This window comes from Barbus barbus, assembly GCF_936440315.1.
Source record: "Barbus barbus genome assembly, chromosome: 20".
Classification (NCBI taxonomy): Eukaryota; Metazoa; Chordata; class Actinopteri; order Cypriniformes; family Cyprinidae; genus Barbus; species Barbus barbus.
Genome location: NC_136748.1, coordinates 1,166,736 through 1,185,860, shown reverse-complemented (window position 1 = coordinate 1,185,860; position 19,125 = coordinate 1,166,736). Strand labels below are relative to the sequence as shown.

At 36.0% G+C, this 19,125-nt stretch overlaps 1 protein-coding gene across 1 annotated transcript; it reads right to left on the bottom strand.

Moving 5' to 3' along the window:
• Positions 1-4,719: 4,719 nt before the first annotated feature.
• vash1 (vasohibin 1) lies at positions 4,720-18,350 on the bottom strand. The gene is made up of 7 exons (XM_079442755.1): positions 17,399-18,350; positions 11,714-11,802; positions 10,462-10,518; positions 10,197-10,271; positions 8,780-9,161; positions 6,709-6,818; positions 4,720-6,628 (listed from the first exon to the last, which is right to left on the bottom strand). The coding sequence occupies exons 1-7, from the start codon at positions 17,726-17,728 to the stop codon at positions 6,556-6,558; spliced, it is 1,116 nt and encodes a 371-aa protein (XP_079298881.1). The 5' UTR covers positions 17,729-18,350; the 3' UTR covers positions 4,720-6,555.
• Between the last annotated feature and the right edge of the window lie 775 nt (positions 18,351-19,125).

Genomic DNA, 19,125 nt, shown 5'->3' with positions numbered 1-19,125 from the left:
ATAAAAGAGATTTAAATAACTGTATTGTTAGAAGCCACACATCTTTCATTCTTTGCCACTGAAAACTTACACAGAAAGTATTGTAAGTAGACTTGTTCTTATTATTATTATTTTTGAAACTACTAAAAAGACATTGGTTAATAAATGCATTAGAGTTGTCAGTAATAGAGCATAAAGAGAGCATAAGGAGCTCTTCCAGAAATAAAAGCATGTTCTCTTGGGAGGACTGGAAAAGATGATTCTTGTTAAAAGTATTGATAGACGGCTCTATCGATCATCCAAACACTGCCTCACTAATGTTTTAATTGTTAAATAATTCTGGCAGCTGTGCGTGACGTCATCGCGCTGCGCGTGTCGTCACGCCGGTAAGGCGCTCAGGGTGGGTTCCGCCGGTGATCATGACCGCGAGTCTGATGTTCTACGCGCTGTATCCGCTCTCGAGGCTGATCCGCAGAGCTGCAGGTAAGAGCTGACGGCCTCTGCATCAGTCATCCAGGCGACTACTCTTATATCTTATATCCATCTGCTGCAGTGAGGATGATGGGAATACCACGGCACTTTGGTGTAGGGGAGACCGGGGCTAGTTGTCACACTTTATTTTCGAACTTTTCTTTATTGACAGAAACCATATTGTCCTCTTGACAACAACAACAACAACAACTAATGAAATATTTGCACTGGTACTGTTAAACAACAACAATACAACTGCTTTATTTAACATTTAGCATGATTTTACTCTAATGTGAACCTGCCTTTCAACACCATATCAATCTATATAGACTCCAGCAACATTTAAGTGCTAAAAATGTTCTTTTTGTTGCAGTTATTATTTGCATATTTTGTCATAAATGCCTATAAATATATTTAAAGAATAAAAAAAGTGAATAAATCAAAGAAAGAGCAAAAGTGTTAACGAAAACGTACACATTTATCAAATCAATGCTCTGGCCAAAGAAATTATTCAATAAATTGTGAAATAATTGAAAAACATAAATTTTACTTTTTAGATGAAGTCTGCCTTCATTATATAACTATACAGCGGGGGGGAAATAAGTTGATCCCCTTCTGATCCCCGCTGACAAAGACATGATCAGTCTATAATCGTAATAGGTTTATTTGAACAGCGAGAGACAGAATAACAACAAATAAATCCAGAAAATGAATTTCAGAAAAAGTTATAAATTGATTTTCTAATTTATAACTGGAAATTTTAATTTATAATTTCCCCCCCCGCTGTATAATAATGATTTCAGTCTGGTTTTATATAGTTCACTTCATACACAACCAGTTATGTGTTATTCTGAATTTATCAATACCGGCAGTGTGGTGGCTTCTGCCCGTGTTATGAGGAATCATTCTCAGGGTCTTGATGCCAGAATTTAGATTTTATTATCAGAGACAATAAAACCGAGAGATCCTGCAGAGAATCACTCAAATCTGTGTTCGTACCCTCTTAAATACAGGTCTCCCCCCTAAGGCGTGTTCAATACATTTCCTATATCATTATTGTTTCTAGGAAACAGTCTCCATCTGTTTCCTAGAGCAGACAATAGGCCCCAATTTAAAGGAAGAGACCCTATTGTGTCAAAACAGGATGTGCAGCTTCACCTTACACCATACGTCTGCAGGCCTCTACACATGCAGGCAGATACAATTTTATATTCACATTGATTACATATGATTAATTTGTATTTTGATTAATAAAACTCTTGAGACTTACTAAGTCTCACCTTTATTTGTCTTTCCCAGAGTGCAGTTTCATAATTCAGTCTCATCAGTTATTACTACCTAGTGACCAAATGAAGTCACACAGTTTTATCACCAATGACTATATTATGCAACAGCACTCTGGCGGAGCAGCAGGATCAAACCTCTCCCCCTCAATTCACTAGGAAGGAGTAAAAGATCCTGTCTCCCTAATTCCTCATTTAAGATAAACCAATGTCAAAAGCATGAGTGTGCAATTGGTTCAGCACTTGCCTGTGGTTGTCACAGTTATGTATACAACAGAAATAAAAATTCAAAACATAAACCATATAACATCACACAAAAATAGCATAGTTGATCTTTGTGCATCGTAGAGGGCCACCCTTGGGCAGAGCTTAGGCTAGCACTTACACCCAGGGTATGTTCATCTTTACACTTCTTCTTCATCCTCAGTTGAGGTCCTAGAATCTCCATCATTTGTCAATGTTTGTGACTTCCAGTGGGTGCATAAGCCCAGTCCTGGTGTTGTGCATTTTGGTTCCTCTTCAACTTCAATTTCTCATCATCTTAACATTTCCATTTGCCTAGCTGTGGCTTTGACAGCTAGTGACCTCAGTATAGGAAGCACACAACAAAACAGTAATCCTCCTATTAATACTGCAACTCCTAAAAACATTCCTAATTTAGCTATCCATGCTCCTCATGCTCCTAACTTTAGATCAAACCAATCCCACATTTTATTATCTGTCCCAGCATTTGCTTTAAGTTTAAGTTTAAGTTTTTAATTTGATTATTACTTCACTAAACGCTCCTTTTGGAGCAGTATTATTTGGGATATAAGTACTGCATTGTTCCTCAAACAGTTAACAAATAATATAAAGCTATTCTGTTTTGCTCTGTCATTCTGCTTGTTGCATCCAATTGCTCTTCTAGAAGTTATAAGGCCTCATCAGTGTAATTAATAAATCTTTGCTGATTGTAATATATGTAATTGATCCATTCTGAAATATATTTTTTCTTAATTCCAATTTATATCGATTCAAACCCTGATTTAACATCACCTCTTGCATTAACTTCGTTAGGTATGCCTTTAGGTTGACCAAATGAATGTATATAAACTACATAGGCTCTTTTGGATCTGATCTTCTCTTCATTTGTTGCTTCCTCTTCTAGAGAGATGTGGCTCATTATGTGTCAGCATAACCCTAGTACATAATCCTGACCATTTTTCTGGTAATGTTGTTAAGAGGCCTTATTCTAATCCACAGTCTGTCACTGCAATATCAATATCATCAAATATAGGTGGTGGGCCTTGTTTTATCATTAAATAGTTTAATATTAGATCTATATTAGATCTTTACATCGTGATGTTTCCATATTTTGCGGCATTTTCCTTCAACTTTTCTTACATCAATATGTCCCTTTTTCTCATAACATTCAAATTCCTGATTTGCCACTAATTGTATTTTTCCTTGTGGCTTTTGTATTTTCTTTTCCCTTACTATTGGCCATTTACGGGTGCGTATGCATTGTAATTCAATTGCTTCTCTGTAGTTTGTTGTAGATTGGAGAAACTAGCACCAGTAAGGGCATAATGCCAGTTTTTGGGTACAGTACATTTCTGGCTGAAATAAATTTGTCATCTTGGTTTGTTTAGGCCTATTTAAAATGAGACACTTCTGTTTATTATATTTATCTCATTATTATTTCACAAATATTTTAATCCCCAAACTGTTTTAGATAGTTCTGCTTTGCTTTGCTAAAATAAGAAGTTTTGGATTGTGCTCCGCTCTCCCCTACACACACAGACGGATCATATGAGCAGTTTCTGCGCTTAACCCCGTGATGAGCAACACTCTCAGCACGGATTATATTTCATATACTCATCTGTAAATTAAGAAATTAAAATATAAATAGTATTTAGTGAAAATTTACAGTTGTACTATAAAGTAAACTGGTTATTTTTCTTAAATACTTAATTTCTGCCATAATAAACTTTTAATTAAGATTAAGCTTACCGTAATGTCATTTGTTTTTTGATGTCAGATATTTTGGTGGGTCTTGAAATAGATGAGCCTATACTTGTTCAGGTGGGTCGTGGAATGGACAAGTTTGAGAACCTCTGTCTCTTAAACCATTCTATTCTACATGTGAACTGTGTATGAGTATACAATATATAAGACTAGTCTTGCTTCAAAGTTGCTTCAAAGCAAACTAAGCAGCCCCCCCCTTTTTTTTGGTGTGTGTGATTTACCCATTTATACCAATTATTTTCTTTTAACTTTTCCCATAAAACATTTGAATTGTTATTTTTTTATAACTGACATTATGATTATTATCTACAATGTGTCTATTGTATCGTTATATTTTTTGCTTCTCGTCCAATTCCTATTCTTTTTGTATTAAGTAAAAGCCACTGCCAGATACAGATGAGGGTTGAAAAGTCAATTCTAGGCAAGTCTGGGTGCTGTTGCTTGAGCTTGTAGAATTAGATGCATTAGGCATGTGATGATCATCAGATATCTTTTCTATTTTCTGCTTCTCTGACAAAAGAATGTGAGCTCCTTGCTTATCTCTTTTTGAGTTGTCATCAGTTTGCACTTCATCTTGTGTCACCGGTCTCTTCTTGTCACTTTTCCTGAGTTGTCTGCTTGTTGTTTCCTTTTCTTTCCACAACCTCTTTTCCATTTGTTGGCCCACATCTGCTCCAAAGTATTGTGATCATCTTACTAGCCATCTCCCATCAATCGTTCCATCTTCAGTCGTGTCAATGGTCTTTCCTCGTTCAAGGTCAAAGTAATTCACAGCTAAAACCATGTTAATCCTCACTGCAAGTAACGCTCGGCTGGAGCAAAAACGTTAACAAAGATTAATAAATACTTGAATATATGGCTCATTGTTCATGTTAAAGCATTAACTAATGGAACCGTATTGTAAAGTGGTAATATTGCATGTATTTATTACATTTAAAAATGTACCATTGATGCATATGTTAGAAAAGAAAGGCATTATAATTTTTACATTATAAATCTTTAATCTCGCTTTTACATTGTTTTGCTATTCTATTTTTGTGATTCTATCACATACGTATATTTTGTATGTTCTAGCGCTTCAATCTGGAGTATCATGAGTAAGATGTCACACGACAGAAACAACATTTTTCTCGTTTGACAAAAACAAATTATAGGCAATTTATTGTACATTTCAGTTTCAAGTGTCACAAAAGAACCAGTGATTGTTTAAATGACATTCAGTGCCGTGACGTCAAAGTGAAAAATCAACAGTAGCAACATCTGTTAATCACACAGTTGGTTAATCATGTGGCAGGATGCAGTTCTAATGAAGAACATTTAACAGCACCAGCATTAGTGTCTTCTGCACACATCGGAATCACTAGTGCACTTCATAGTGTCTCACAACAAGCACGTTTGGCTTTAGTGTGTGTGTGTTTGTGCAGTGTCTACTGTAGGAGAACATCTGCTAATGAAACAGGCTGTTACTCAAACAGCACGTCTACATCACGCTACTCCTAAAGTCAACATGAAATGATGCTCACAGCACATTATGTGCGTGACAGGTGGTTGATCAAGATGAGAAAGTGACTTCAGAGGAGAAGCAAGTTATATTTTGATGAAAGATAATGAAGACAAAACATTTATTTCTGAAGCATGTTATGCACTGATGAATTATTTTTTGTTAATAGCAGGAACATGAATTAAAGTCCATTTCATGTTGACTTTAAAAACTTGCAGTTGAGCATCCATTCTTTCAAGAGTTAAAAAATCTCTAATAACTAAAAACCAACAGGGGCGAGGGCTGCATTCATAACTACTGAACCCTGTATATTCTGATCTGCAACATCATTTACATACATGTCCATTAATATCATGATCAGTCCTGAAGCCATCAGAAACACCAGACAGATTCACCAGTGAGTCAAACACAAGTGCTTTCGCTCTTTCAAAAAGCATGTCTGGGAGGATGAGCCGCTCGTATTATTATAGATGTTATCATTTATATTATATATTTTCTTCTGTATTTTTGTCATCTTCCAGTGCAAATATCTAAACATTCATATCAAGATGCGTGTACTCTAGAAACGAAATGTCTTGTTTTCTGAAAAATGCATCACAATGAAGTGAGTTTGTTTAAAACAAGAACAAATATTTGCCAGCACGCTCAGAAACATAAACTGCATTCAAAGGGAAAGCTAGATTAAGAGCATGGAAATGTTTTCTTTTTTGTTCTGTTTTCCATTAAAATGGTCCAAGCATTCTTCAATCAAGATACATTTACTAGAGGCTCAAAACAAAAAACTAAACATTTGACCCGTGACAGTTATTCTTGTTTTGAGCAAATACTTTTTTCTTTTTTTTTTTCCTTCAGAAAACAAGACTCAAAATCAAGTCGTTTTGCTTCTAAAGAAGAAAGTATCTTGAATGATTTAGAAATTTTAAGACTATACTGGAAAACAATGCAAAAATACTGAGCCAGAAAATCATTACTGCAGTCCAAAAACTGATCAAAGGCACCAATAAATGGACTCCAGGCTATCCTCTAGTCTACATCAGTGTCTAGTAGAGTTAAAGGTTACCTTGCACTGTATTTACAGATTACATATGAAAAGCTGCTCGCAGCACAATGAACCGCTGAGGCATTGTATTGAAATGAATATAAATATGATGCATTGTTCATAATGTGGCTATTCTACTTAATGAATGATTAGAGGAGGTGTTCATGTCTACCCTTACAAGTGAACACATTCTCTGTTGCACGATACTTCTTTCTTCAAGTGAACACACATCTTCATCCTCTCACAGCTGTTTCAGTCTTTGTCTCGTGAATCTCTCAGACCCTGATCTGGTATCCGTTCACATCAGCCGTGGGCCCCGCTGGCCCGGACCGCTTCTCCACGGACGACCTGTGAAAACAGCACCACCTGTTGGTCAGATGTTGTGATGTAACTGTATCAGTGTTGTGAATGATCTGTACTGTAAGTACCGTCTGTCGCTTTGGCTGTTCTTGCGCATCGGGCTGCCTGGGTTCCTCAGAGGAGATCCCATATCCTTCTTCCTGTCTTTAGACGGTGATGGAGGAACAGCTTTACCAATCTGAAACACAGAGCTCAGTCAACCACTAAACACAATGTGATTATTATATGACATGAAATAATCTAATTATTTGAAATGGAACCGTTTATTGAATCTTTTAGACAATTTTTTTTTTTTTTAATCCATGTTCAGTCGTGTTTTTTTGTCGAGTATCACATTTGATCCACCAGGCTTTTATGGGTCATATAGTCTGATGAATAGGAAAAAACAGCTTCATTTTATTTATAGACTCAAATTGAGCAAAAATATGCAATTCAGTAAATTAAGATGAAATTCTGATGTTTGTAATGTAAATCAATGAGATCTTTATAACAGTATAGCATTTGGATTGCATTGCATTATATGTTTGGATCATTTCAATGATGATTGAGAGATAAAAAAAATAAACGCTCCTCAAAAGATGTGAGATGGTTTTGAGGCTTGAGAAGATCATTCCTCCACTGAGAAACTGAAAGTAAAGCTTTTGGAAACAAAGGGTCCTCAAAAGATCCTGATGATCAGATTTAAGACAGAAAAAAAAAAGCAATGCAAGTCACTTTGGATCTGCCAAATGCATAAATGTAAATGTTAAAAGACTCCTGGTGGCATTTTTCAAAGAGGCTTTTATGAAAATAATATGCAAAAAAAAAAAAATGATCAAAGAGAATCCCAGTATCCAGAAAAGCACATTAAAATGCGGGTACAAACAAAATGGCAGTGGGATGTGTTTGGAAGGAGGTCGATTAGCACCATATTAACTATTAGCGAAAAATGTTCATGCTACCTGGCAGATATCACTGTGTTTTATTTTCATCTCTCGTCTAGTACTACTTGATTTTAGTGCTGCCCTTGACACCAAAGATCATGCCATTCTCTTGGACAGATTAGAGAATTACATTAGCATTTGTGGACAAGCATTAAGATATTTTCTGAACGCCTGCCACTTTGTTTACAAGAGGAACAGTCTAATATAACACAAACTGAGTATGGAATGCCACAAGGCTCTGTATTAGGCCCATTTTGCATTTACCCTAAATTAATTTTAAATGCTAAATGACAGGTCTTACTTAAAAGCTGTAAACAACATAAAAGGTTGTGGGTGTGATGTGGGTGGTGATGGCGCAGTGGATAAGACACATGCCTTTGGTGTGAGAGACCTGGGTTCGAATCCACTGTGAGACACCAATGTGTCCCTGAGCAAGACACTTAACCCCTAGTTGCTCCAGAGGCGTGCGACCTCTGACATATATAGCAATTGTAAGTCGCTTTGGATAAAAGCGTCAGCTAAATGAATAAATGTAAATGTAAAACTAAGTTCTAGGTGTTATTTTAAATACTATGGCAGTTGATTTGATTTATTAATTAGACAGATGACAGGAAACTCTTTCACCTGTGCAGATTTCCACAAATCTATTACAAACCTGCTGGAGTTCACAGACATCACTCATCTGTGGATGTCATAGAACTTTTTTTATTTAATTAAATAAAGGTAAGACTTTAAGATCTAGACTTCATCACTGAGGGCCAATTATCACGTCACTGAATTTAGTTATCATGTCTGACAACAGTCTCAGATTTAAAAACCAAAACAATATAGTGTGACCTTGCAATATCTCTAAAATGTGTTACTGTTTTTCACAGGCATCAGAATTTTCCTTCTCAACGGGTAAGGTTGGTCATGTCGCAATCTATCATTAGTTTTTTAGGAATTAACTGGCAAGGCAACCTACAGAGGGCAATAGAAGTGTTTGGGAAACCTGTTTGTAAATTAATAGTTTTTGCAATTCCATTTGCGCAGCACATGCTTCACCTTTACATATGCTGAAAGCATGTCATTTCTGCAACAAATTTCTCTGATACCGGTCAGGCAAATTTTCTGTGAGCTATTCCTAATAAAATGACTTTGTTTCTGAGCAGCCAAGAACACACAATTTGGTACTGTCAGCAGTATTATAATTTAACCGTAGGCGTATCATCCGTACCTTCAACCTCATATCCCGAGTGTGTCTCTCCAACTCTTTCCTCAGCTCTTCTTTGGACAGCTTGTCCACGTCCAGCACCGAATGCTTCCACTCAATCTGCTCCACGCTGTGTGGGTCATGTGACACATAATGACCGATCTTGACCTTGCACAGTGTGTGCCAGTATCTCCGATAGGCCACCTGGAACTCTTGAAGGAGGTCCGTGAGTGTTTTGTACTCCAGCGGTTTGTACATCAAGTCCTCGCGGCGGCTGATGCCCAGAGCACCAAAACGGCCGCCGCTGTGGACGCCCAGCACAATGTGACAAAAATGACTCCCTGAGAACTGTGTTTTAAAGCTGAGAGGAAACCGCTCGACGGCCGGCATGCTGTTGGTGAGGTAACTGAAGCGTCAGCTGTGTTAAGGGAGTCAATGCTAATAAATAATGGTCATAGACATCTGTGTACATTATCAGCAAGTACAGGGGAAGTGTTAAAGTCAGCATGAAATGAAAATCTACTTTCTAAATGCATGCTATAGATGTCAATGTGAAAGATTTATCCATATGTTTCATTAAAAAAAGAAAAAAAAGCCTGCCATCAATGTCCAATTCCAAATTAATCAACATTTTAAGCTACATTGTTTCATATTTAAGAACTATCTAATCATCATCTCAGAATGTTTTCTCTCCTTCTGTTTTATCTAGTTTAGTCTTTATTCTGCCAGTACCATTCAAGACTGTCTGACAGAGCACTTTTCTGGACCCAGCAGGCAATAATCTTTACAAATCTACCTAAGCCCTTCATTCTGGACATCTTCAGGACACCCAAGAAATCCTCTTGTTGCCTACATCCTTCTTTCTGTCACTAAACTGTTTAGAAGATTACTAAAAGACTAAACTGGACTAACCATTCAATCGCTGCCTTTGACACCAAAGATCATGCCATTCTCTTGGACAGATTAGAGTGTTATATTAACATTTGTGAACAGGCATTAAGATGTTTGTCTGATTGCTGCCACTTTTTGTGAAAGATGAACTGTCAAAACTAACACAAATTAAGTATGGAGTGCCACAAGGCTCTGTATTAGGTCCTCTGTTTTCATTTTATGAAAAACTTTTAAGTGGAAACAACCAATTTGTTTCCATTGTTAAGCTTATGACAGCTCTATATTTACTACATACTCTGTATATCAGTTAGTGTAGCGTATTTTGTATGATAAAACATATAAACATGAAAAAAAAAAAAGTTCAGTCCAGATTGTTTTTGAATGTCACATCTGAAGCAGCTGTTATTGAACGATGGAGAAGTTCAAAGCTAGACTGAACCAACCACAAACACAACTCGTATGAGTACAACTATTACTCTTTTCACATGCACAAAGGTATAAAAAATGATAAAATTGTTAATATTTTCAATCCAGTTCAAGTGAAGGATACATTCCGAGGATAACGGCTTCCAAACATTTAATTGGTAGAGATTCTCTTGTCATTTCCTTGGCAATGTCCATCAATCTGAAAAACACATTGTAGGTAATAATGCAATAAGAGTCTGTATGCAACTGAGCCTGGAATATTTTTAACAGATGAAAATTAAAATTAATAAAACAATATTCTCCCAATAAGGTCTATAAATAATAATAATAATAAAACAACTGAATATAGAAAGTTAGGATAAAGCTTTAAGAGAGGAGACTGGTCTTACGCTGTGAGCGGCCTGCTCTTCTTGATCTCAAAAAACTGTGTTCCAGTGTGATTGTATCTGACAGACAATGTTAAGCACAGAACACTCTCAGGAGACAAACAATGCACTATATCAAAGTTTACAGACAGTAACCTATATCATGAGTGAAATATATCATGAGAATTATTCTGAATATATATACAGAGAAACTGTTACAGTGTTACAAAATGTCATGTAACAAATAGTTGTGACATACAGTGGGCCAAACCAAAAGCACACACAATGTTTCATTGTTCTTGACATTTGCTCAATTCAGCTGTCATCATCATCATCATCATCATCAATGTAAAAAACACTGAACTCTTGTGTCTGCCTACAACATAACAGTGAGCTGAAATCAATGATAAAATGTAATGGACAACAATCACCAAACCCAAAGTCTCTGTTCACTGAAACCATGTGTCTTTTTCTGTCAAATCTTGACTGATTTTGATCAAGTAAAGGTCAGAATAACTGCAGTCATATCTCCAGATGAACTCTTACTGGACTGAAGCAGCTCAGCTTTACTTGATTCTCCATCAATCATTTTCTAGAAAAATCAGTGCGTCTCAAATCTGATCATCAGGATCTTTTGAAGAGCGTTTGTTTCCAGAAGCCGGAGGAATGATCAATAAACTATTCTATTAAAAAAGTCATGTTTACAGGATTAAATTTCAGTCTGTTAATCACACAAAACTATCATCAAGTCAAGTCACCATAGCGCTGTTTACAATGTCAAAGCAGCTTTACTGTGTTAAATAAGGAAATAGTGTGCCGTTATCCTCTGGCCAGACAAAACCAGCAGTTTACTTCCAAAATCATGACTTCAAAAACTTGTTTATTTGTATTTTATATTTTAGTTATATTTTATGTTTTTAGTAAGTTATATTTTATGTTTTTAGCTCAATTATTATTTTTTTCTTTGTTTTTTTTGGAGTTTGGTAGCATAAACCACTATCCACTTTTAAGTACACGATTTTTGGGGTTAACTATTTCTTTAAATAAATGTATCTACAGCGCCAGCTCATGCTGACTGGTTCCTGACCAGCATGCATGATAGAGTCTGGATCAGTGTAATACTGATCTATTCACAGACATGTTATAAAGTTCATACAGCATACAGTAACAATATGAAAACGGCTGATTGAGGGACATAAAGTGACTATAAACTGTGGCATGAGGATCAACTTCAGCACATGGATGTCCCTCCGGAAAGACGAGCGTGAAAGGATACTGCAAGTCCCTGATGTATCTCTGCATGTCTTCCAGGCGCTGGGGAATACTGCTGTTGGGCTGGAATGTAGGCACACTTGGTACTGGAATCTACGGGGTTAAAAAAAAAGAGTTAACAGTTGGACAATGACATCACGCTCATTTTAATTAATGACAGACCAGTCAGGTGATCAGTCCTTGATTCAGTGTAAAAGGATAGTAATAGAAAATATGTGTCCCTGCAGCACAGAAGCAGTCATGAGTAGCACAGGTATATTTGTAGCAATAGCCAACAATACATTGTATGGATCAAAATTATACATTTCTCTTTTATGCCAAAAATCATTAGGATATTAAGAAAAGATCATGTTCCATGAAAATATTTTGTAAATTTCATAAATATATCAAAACTTCATATTTGATTAGTAATATGCATTGCTAAGAACTTCATTTGAACAACTTTAAAGGAGATTTTCTCAATATTTAGATTTTGTTGCTCCCTCAGATTCCAGATTTTCTAATAGTTGTATCTCAGACAAATATTGTCCTATCATAACAAACCATACATCAATGGAAAGATCATTTATCCAGCTTTCAGATGACCCTTTGACTGGTTTTGTGGTTCAGGGTCACATATAGGTTTCAAAAGCTGTTTTTCACAGCAATGCCATAGAAGAACTATTTTTAGTAGTTCCCCAAAGAACCTTTCTCAGCGTACAGTTCTTAAAATAATAACTTTTTTCTCAATGTGAAGAACATTTAAAAAATCTAAAGAACCTTTTGTGCAATGGAAAGATTCCATGGATGTTAAAGGTGTTTCCTGCAATAAAGGAACTTTTATTTTAAAGGTGTTTATGTATCAGCTATTGAATCCCACATCAGCTGGGCAGTAACGGTGACACTGGTTCAGATGAACTCACAGCATATTGATTAGATGCATCTGATCTGATCAGCCCACAAGGGACGAATTAAAGAATAAATCCAGTAAGATAGATGGAAAGCAGTCTACAAACCGCTGGGATATAGAGTGCTACACGGTTGATGTATTTTTATAGGCCAAAACCCGGAAATGAGTTCTAATTTGAGCACTTCTGGTTCCATTGTCCTTAAGTCGATTCGTTTTTTGAATGGGTTTTGGGGTAAATGCCTAATATAAGGTCTGTGGTGAACATAAGCTCAAGATATTTGCATGTTTTATTCTAAATACATCAGTAAAATACATCAGTAAAACCCCCTTGAGGTGACTAACAAGTGTCTAAATGGGCAAGAAGTTGTCAGGACATTAGTCTTGAATTTAGGCTTCAAAATTCATGAAGGTTATGATGAACACACTTTTGTTGGACACAGAGCTTACTTTCTGCAATAATCCAAAAGCCAACAGAAAACTCCAGTTGTGTTTTAGTGGATGGAACATAATCGCTGCAGTGCTGTATTATAAACAGATGAGACCGCTAGTGAAAATGTTTCCGTTCGTTTCAGTCATCGCAAGATTTCGAATACGATCATGAATGTCTTTGTATTTGTTTTGTCTCTCTTTTGCTTTAATGACAGCAGCACTGGAGCTTCTTAAGCAAAACCTGATCATATCCTTTGTCTGAAAAACTTTTTCCAATTCTTCAGTGCGGTCTCAGGCTTCTGTTCCTTGATGTATTTAAATGGCCATGAGAAAAACATCTTAAGGCTGAATGCAGTGACCAGTGTTGGGGGTAATGCATTACAAGTAATGTGAGTTACGTAATCAGATTACTTTACAGATTTTTTTTTTTTAAATAACTAGTAAAGTAACACATTACTTTTTTTTATTTCTTTTTCAAATAATTAACTCCAGTTCCTGTGTTTCTGATGTATTGAGTGACTGCACTTACTCCTGATTTCTCTCAACACCAGAGCTGAGCGTTGTGTGTGAACATGATCTTACTGTAGTTCTAGACTAAATATCAACATGATCTTACTGTAGTTCTAGACTAAATATCAGCATGATCTTGCTGTAGTTCTAGACTAAATATCAACATGATCTTACTGTAGTTCTAGACTAAATATCAACATGATCTTACTGTAGTTCTAGACTAAATATCAACATGATCTTACTGTAGTTCAACACTAAATATCTACATGATCTTACTGTAGTTCTAGACTAAATATCTACATGATCTTACTGTAGTTCTAGACTAAATATCAACATGATCTTACTGTAGTTCTAGACTAAATATCAGCATGATCTTACTGTAGTTCTAGACTAAATATCAACATGATCTTACTGTAGTTCTAGACTAAATATCAGCATGATCTTACTGTAGTTCTAGACTAAATATCAACATGATCTTACTGTAGTTCTAGACTAAATATCAACATGATCTTACTGTAGTTCAACACTAAATATCAGCATGATCTTGCTGTAGTTCTAGACTAAATATCAACATGATCTTACTGTAGTTCTAGACTAAATATCAACATGATCTTGCTGTAGTTCTAGACTAAATATCAACATGATCTTACTGTAGTTCTAGACTAAATATCAGCATGATCTTACTGTAGTTCTAGACTAAATATCAACATGATCTTGCTGTAGTTCTAGACTAAATATCAACATGATCTTACTGTAGTTCTAGACTAAATATCCACATGATCTTACTGTAGTTCTAGACTAAATATCCACATGATCTTACTGTAGTTCTAGACTAAATATCTACATGATCTTGCTGTAGTTCTAGACTAAATATCAACATGATCTTACTGTAGTTCTAGACTAAATATCAACATGATCTTGCTGTAGTTCTAGACTAAATATCTACATGATCTTACTGTAGTTCTAGACTAAATATCAACATGATCTTACTGTAGTTCTAGACTAAATATCAACATGATCTTACTGTAGTTCTAGACTAAATATCTACATGATCTTACTGTAGTTCTAGACTAAATATCTACATGATCTTACTGTAGTTCTAGACTAAATATCTACATGATCTTACTGTAGTTCTAGACTAAATATCAACATGATCTTACTGTAGTTCTAGACTAAATATCAACATGACCTTACTGTAGATCTAGACTAAATATCTACATGATCTTACTGTAGTTCTAGACTAAATATCTACATGATCTTACTGTAGTTCTAGACTAAATATCAACATGATCTTACTGTAGTTCTAGACTAAATATCTACATGATCTTACTGTAGTTCTAGACTAAATATCTACATGATCTTACTGTAGTTCTAGACTAAATATCAACATGATCTTACTGTAGTTCTAGACTAAATATCCACATGATCTTACGGTAGTTCTAGACTAAATATCAACATGATCTTACGGTAGTTCTAGACTAAATATCATCATGCTCTTACTGTAGTTCTAGACTAAATATCATCATGCTCTTACTGTAGTTCTAGACTAAATATCAACATGATCTTACTGTAGTTCTAGACTAAATATCTACATGATCTTACTGTAGTTCTAGACTAAATATCAACATGATCTTACTGTAGATCTAGACTAAATATCATCATGATCTTACTGTAGTTCTAGACTAAATATCTACATGATCTTACTGTAGTTCTAGACTAAATATCAACATGATCTTACTGTAGTTCTAGACTAAATATCCACATGATCTTACTGTAGTTCTAGACTAAATATCCACATGATCTTACTGTAGTTCTAGACTAAATATCCACATGATCTTACTGTAGTTCTAGACTAAATATCCACATGATCTTACTGTAGTTCTAGACTAAATATCCACATGATCTTACTGTAGTTCTAGACTAAATATCAACATGATCTTACTGTAGTTCTAGACTAAATATCAACATGATCTTACTGTAGTTCAACACTAAATATCAACATGATCTTACTGTAGTTCAACACTAAATATCAACATGATCTTACTGTAGTTCTAGACTAAATATCTACATGATCTTACTGTAGTTCTAGACTAAATATCAACATGATCTTACTGTAGTTCTAGACTAAATATCCACATGATCTTACTGTAGTTCTAGACTAAATATCAACATGATCTTACGGTAGTTCTAGACTAAATATCATCATGATCTTACTGTAGTTCTAGACTAAATATCATCATGCTCTTACTGTAGTTCTAGACTAAATATCTACATGATCTTACTGTAGTTCTAGACTAAATATCAACATGATCTTACTGTAGTTCTAGACTAAATATCTACATGATCTTACTGTAGTTCTAGACTAAATATCTACATGCTCTTACTGTAGTTCTAGACTAAATATCAACATGATCTTACTGTAGTTCTAGACTAAATATCAACATGATCTTACTGTAGTTCTAGACTAAATATCAACATGATCTTACTGTAGTTCTAGACTAAATATCAACATGATCTTACTGTAGTTCTAGACTAAATATCTACATGATCTTACTGTAGTTCAACACTAAATATCAACATGATCTTACTGTAGATCTAGACTAAATATCATCATGATCTTACTGTAGTTCTAGACTAAATATCTACATGATCTTACTGTAGTTCTAGACTAAATATCTACATGATCTTACTGTAGTTCTAGACTAAATATCTACATGATCTTACTGTAGTTCTAGACTAAATATCTACATGATCTTACTGTAGTTCTAGACTAAATATCAACATGTATTTACTCATCTCACCTGCACTAAAACACATTCAGTGTTCCTCAAAATCAATAAAAACAGTCAAATGCAAACTCAGAATATTATACAAACCTGCAATAATTAAATGTTAAATAAGACAAATATTATGTATTTAATCCCATTTTATTAACCGATGTCTTTGCTGCTGACCTTCGATCATCCAATTCAACCATACTAATAAGCAAAAATGACACATTTGTGTTTGATTGTAGTTATTGCTGAATAGTGTTGAACTTTCTTCTCCTGTGTCATATTCTTCATGTGATTAGTTTGAGCGGCGTCCTCTACTGTACAGACCTGAATCTACATTTCCTTCAGTCTGAGCCGGATTCATTTCACTTTTGGTGTGAAACAGCTTTACATTTGTAAAAGAAGAACTTCTTATATTAAAAACAAACACGCAAGCCCTGCCCAGATTTAAACTCAAAAGTAAGGTAACGCATTACTTTCCATAAAAAGTAACTAAGTACCGTAATTAGTTACTTTTTTAAGGAGTAATGCAATATTGTAATGCATTACTTTATAAGTATATTTTACCAAGACCCACAGATCTATTTTCTTCCTTAATACCCAGGTAAAAAAAAAAAAAAAAAAGTACACTTCCATAATGTACTTAAAGTGCTCTATTTTCACACACTGTGTACTTAGTATACTAAAAATTATTCTTTAGTACTTAAGAACATCTCAACTGTGCTAATTTGGGACACCATGGATATACACTAAAATGTGCTTTTAACATACTATCTCTGTATCTAAAATATGTATTTAGTCACCTCTTGAGTGTACTGGAGTATGAAAGATGGGTTCTACAAATGCTAACTAAATAATTATTTAAATACAGAGATGGTAACATTTTAGCTCATAATCATAGTGTCTCAAAATAGCACACTTGAGTACACTTAGATGTTCTTAAGTTTATCTTAAGAAGTACTAAAGAGTCATTTTTAGTATACTAAGTTTACTTTAAGTACATTATGGAAGTGTCATTTTTTTAACCTGGGAAAGGCCCACCAGAAGAACATCCACTGGCTGTTTTGGCACATAGTGAAAGCTCTACCTTGGGGAGGTCTCCGGTTCCCCGTATCCTCCTGGACACCGCTTCTCCATCCGGGTGGATGCGGGCGACGTGCCGCCACATCTGCTCCCAGGTCTCCTGGTTTATGGGCAGACCCCCCCTATTAATAATGAACGGGATCCCTCCATCCCGCAGATCTTCTCCTTCGTCCTCCTGCTCCTCGACTCCCTCCAGACTGAAAGCAGACCGCAGCATTCTCAGCCCGACAGAAGAGCACGGCTGACTCAAACAGGTCCTGATCCCCGGCTTCTTGTGGGTGATTCTCCTCGGAGAGGAGCCGTGATGAACGGTCCCGCAGCAGGACACCGGCATGGATGGCCCACAATCCGGCCGGAGCTAGCAATACTGTGACCTTCTTAAAAGCACGATTAAGAAACTGCTGTGGGCCCCTAGAAACCTCTGGGCCCCTTCTGACCCCTGGGTCCAGCAGTGCTACGGCCCCCGGTGGGATGGCTGGGGTGTCTGGACACAATCTGACCCCCAGCCACAACTCTGTCAACATATATCAACCAGCATACTAGTTCTGACAGCATGCAAGTCAAATACAATACAGAAGTGTTGTTTATGAGCGCAGGAATCCAGTTATAATCCTCTGATCACAACACCAGACTGTTTTATACACAAACAGCGTGTTACATGAGAAACTAACAGCATTTGATCTTAAATGTAACCACGGAGAACACAAAAGTCACGTGGTCGCGTTTAAATGCAGATATATGTGATGAAAACGAGCTGCATTACAGACAATGAGAGGACCGCCCCCCTCCCCCCGCGCGCTCGCTGCCGGTACCGTAATTAAACACGGTACAATACACTTCAGTGGTTTTCCGTGTCCAGCTTGATCTTGCTTCGGTGTAGGGTCCGAGCCAGCGCCCTGCCGGATCACACATCCCTTTATATGACGCTGATTGTGATGCTCGATCATGAACGACTCGTTCTTATGAACAGAACCCTTTAAAAGATCCGGTCGAACCGATTCGCGAAGCACAGGCTTGTATGCATGTGTTTTTATCAGGGTACCACTGAGATTAGAACAATATTATTATACTTGAAAGCAAGAGAGTTAAGAAATAACATTATTTTAATCGGTAGTTAATTACTATTGATGTCAAGCTACTATTAATAATAATAATAATAATGTTTAATACAATATTTGACACCGCTATATAACTTCGAATAATTTACAAAAAGTGTTAAACAACAATGTTGTGTCAAAAAGAAAGTATGATTTCACAAGGAAACGTTTTGGGATTGTTTTTAAGTTCATTATGCTATTATAATAATCATAGTTTTTTAACAACATTTGGCGCAGCTATATAACCTAATAATGATCAAACAATCTAAACAACAATTTTAAGACATAAATGAAAGTAAAATTGCTCGCGGGGACTTTGGATCGCTTTTGAGTGATGACTTGGTTGTGAATCGGTTCATTGAAAAGAGCCGTCCGAACGAACCGATTGGCTAAAATGATTCAGATTCTCCGGCGCTGAAGACGTGGTCGACTCCCAAATCCCTGGTGTGATGCGCATGCGCACAACGATCAGATTAGTGCTTGGCAAAGACATCTTCAATTAACGCTCATAAAAGAAGAAGAAAATAGTTTTTACAGGGATATTACAGAAAATGAATGCATTAAAATATTTATGGCTAATTGTAGGCAGGGCATACTCAAATAACTTGGTAGGTTTTCACAGAACACACACAAA

Excerpts from the sequence above, each read along its gene's own strand:
- vash1 (XM_079442755.1), bottom strand. The coding sequence starts at position 17,728 with ATGCCGGTGTCCTGCTGCGGGACCGTTCATCACGGCTCCTCTCCGAGG. Across the intron at positions 11,803-17,398 it reads GAACCGGAGACCTCCCCAAG|ATTCCAGTACCAAGTGTGCC; the intron begins GTAGAGCTTTCA and ends TTAACCCCGTAG. Across the intron at positions 6,819-8,779 it reads CTCGGGATATGAGGTTGAAG|ATTGGTAAAGCTGTTCCTCC; the intron begins GTACGGATGATA and ends TCTGTGTTTCAG.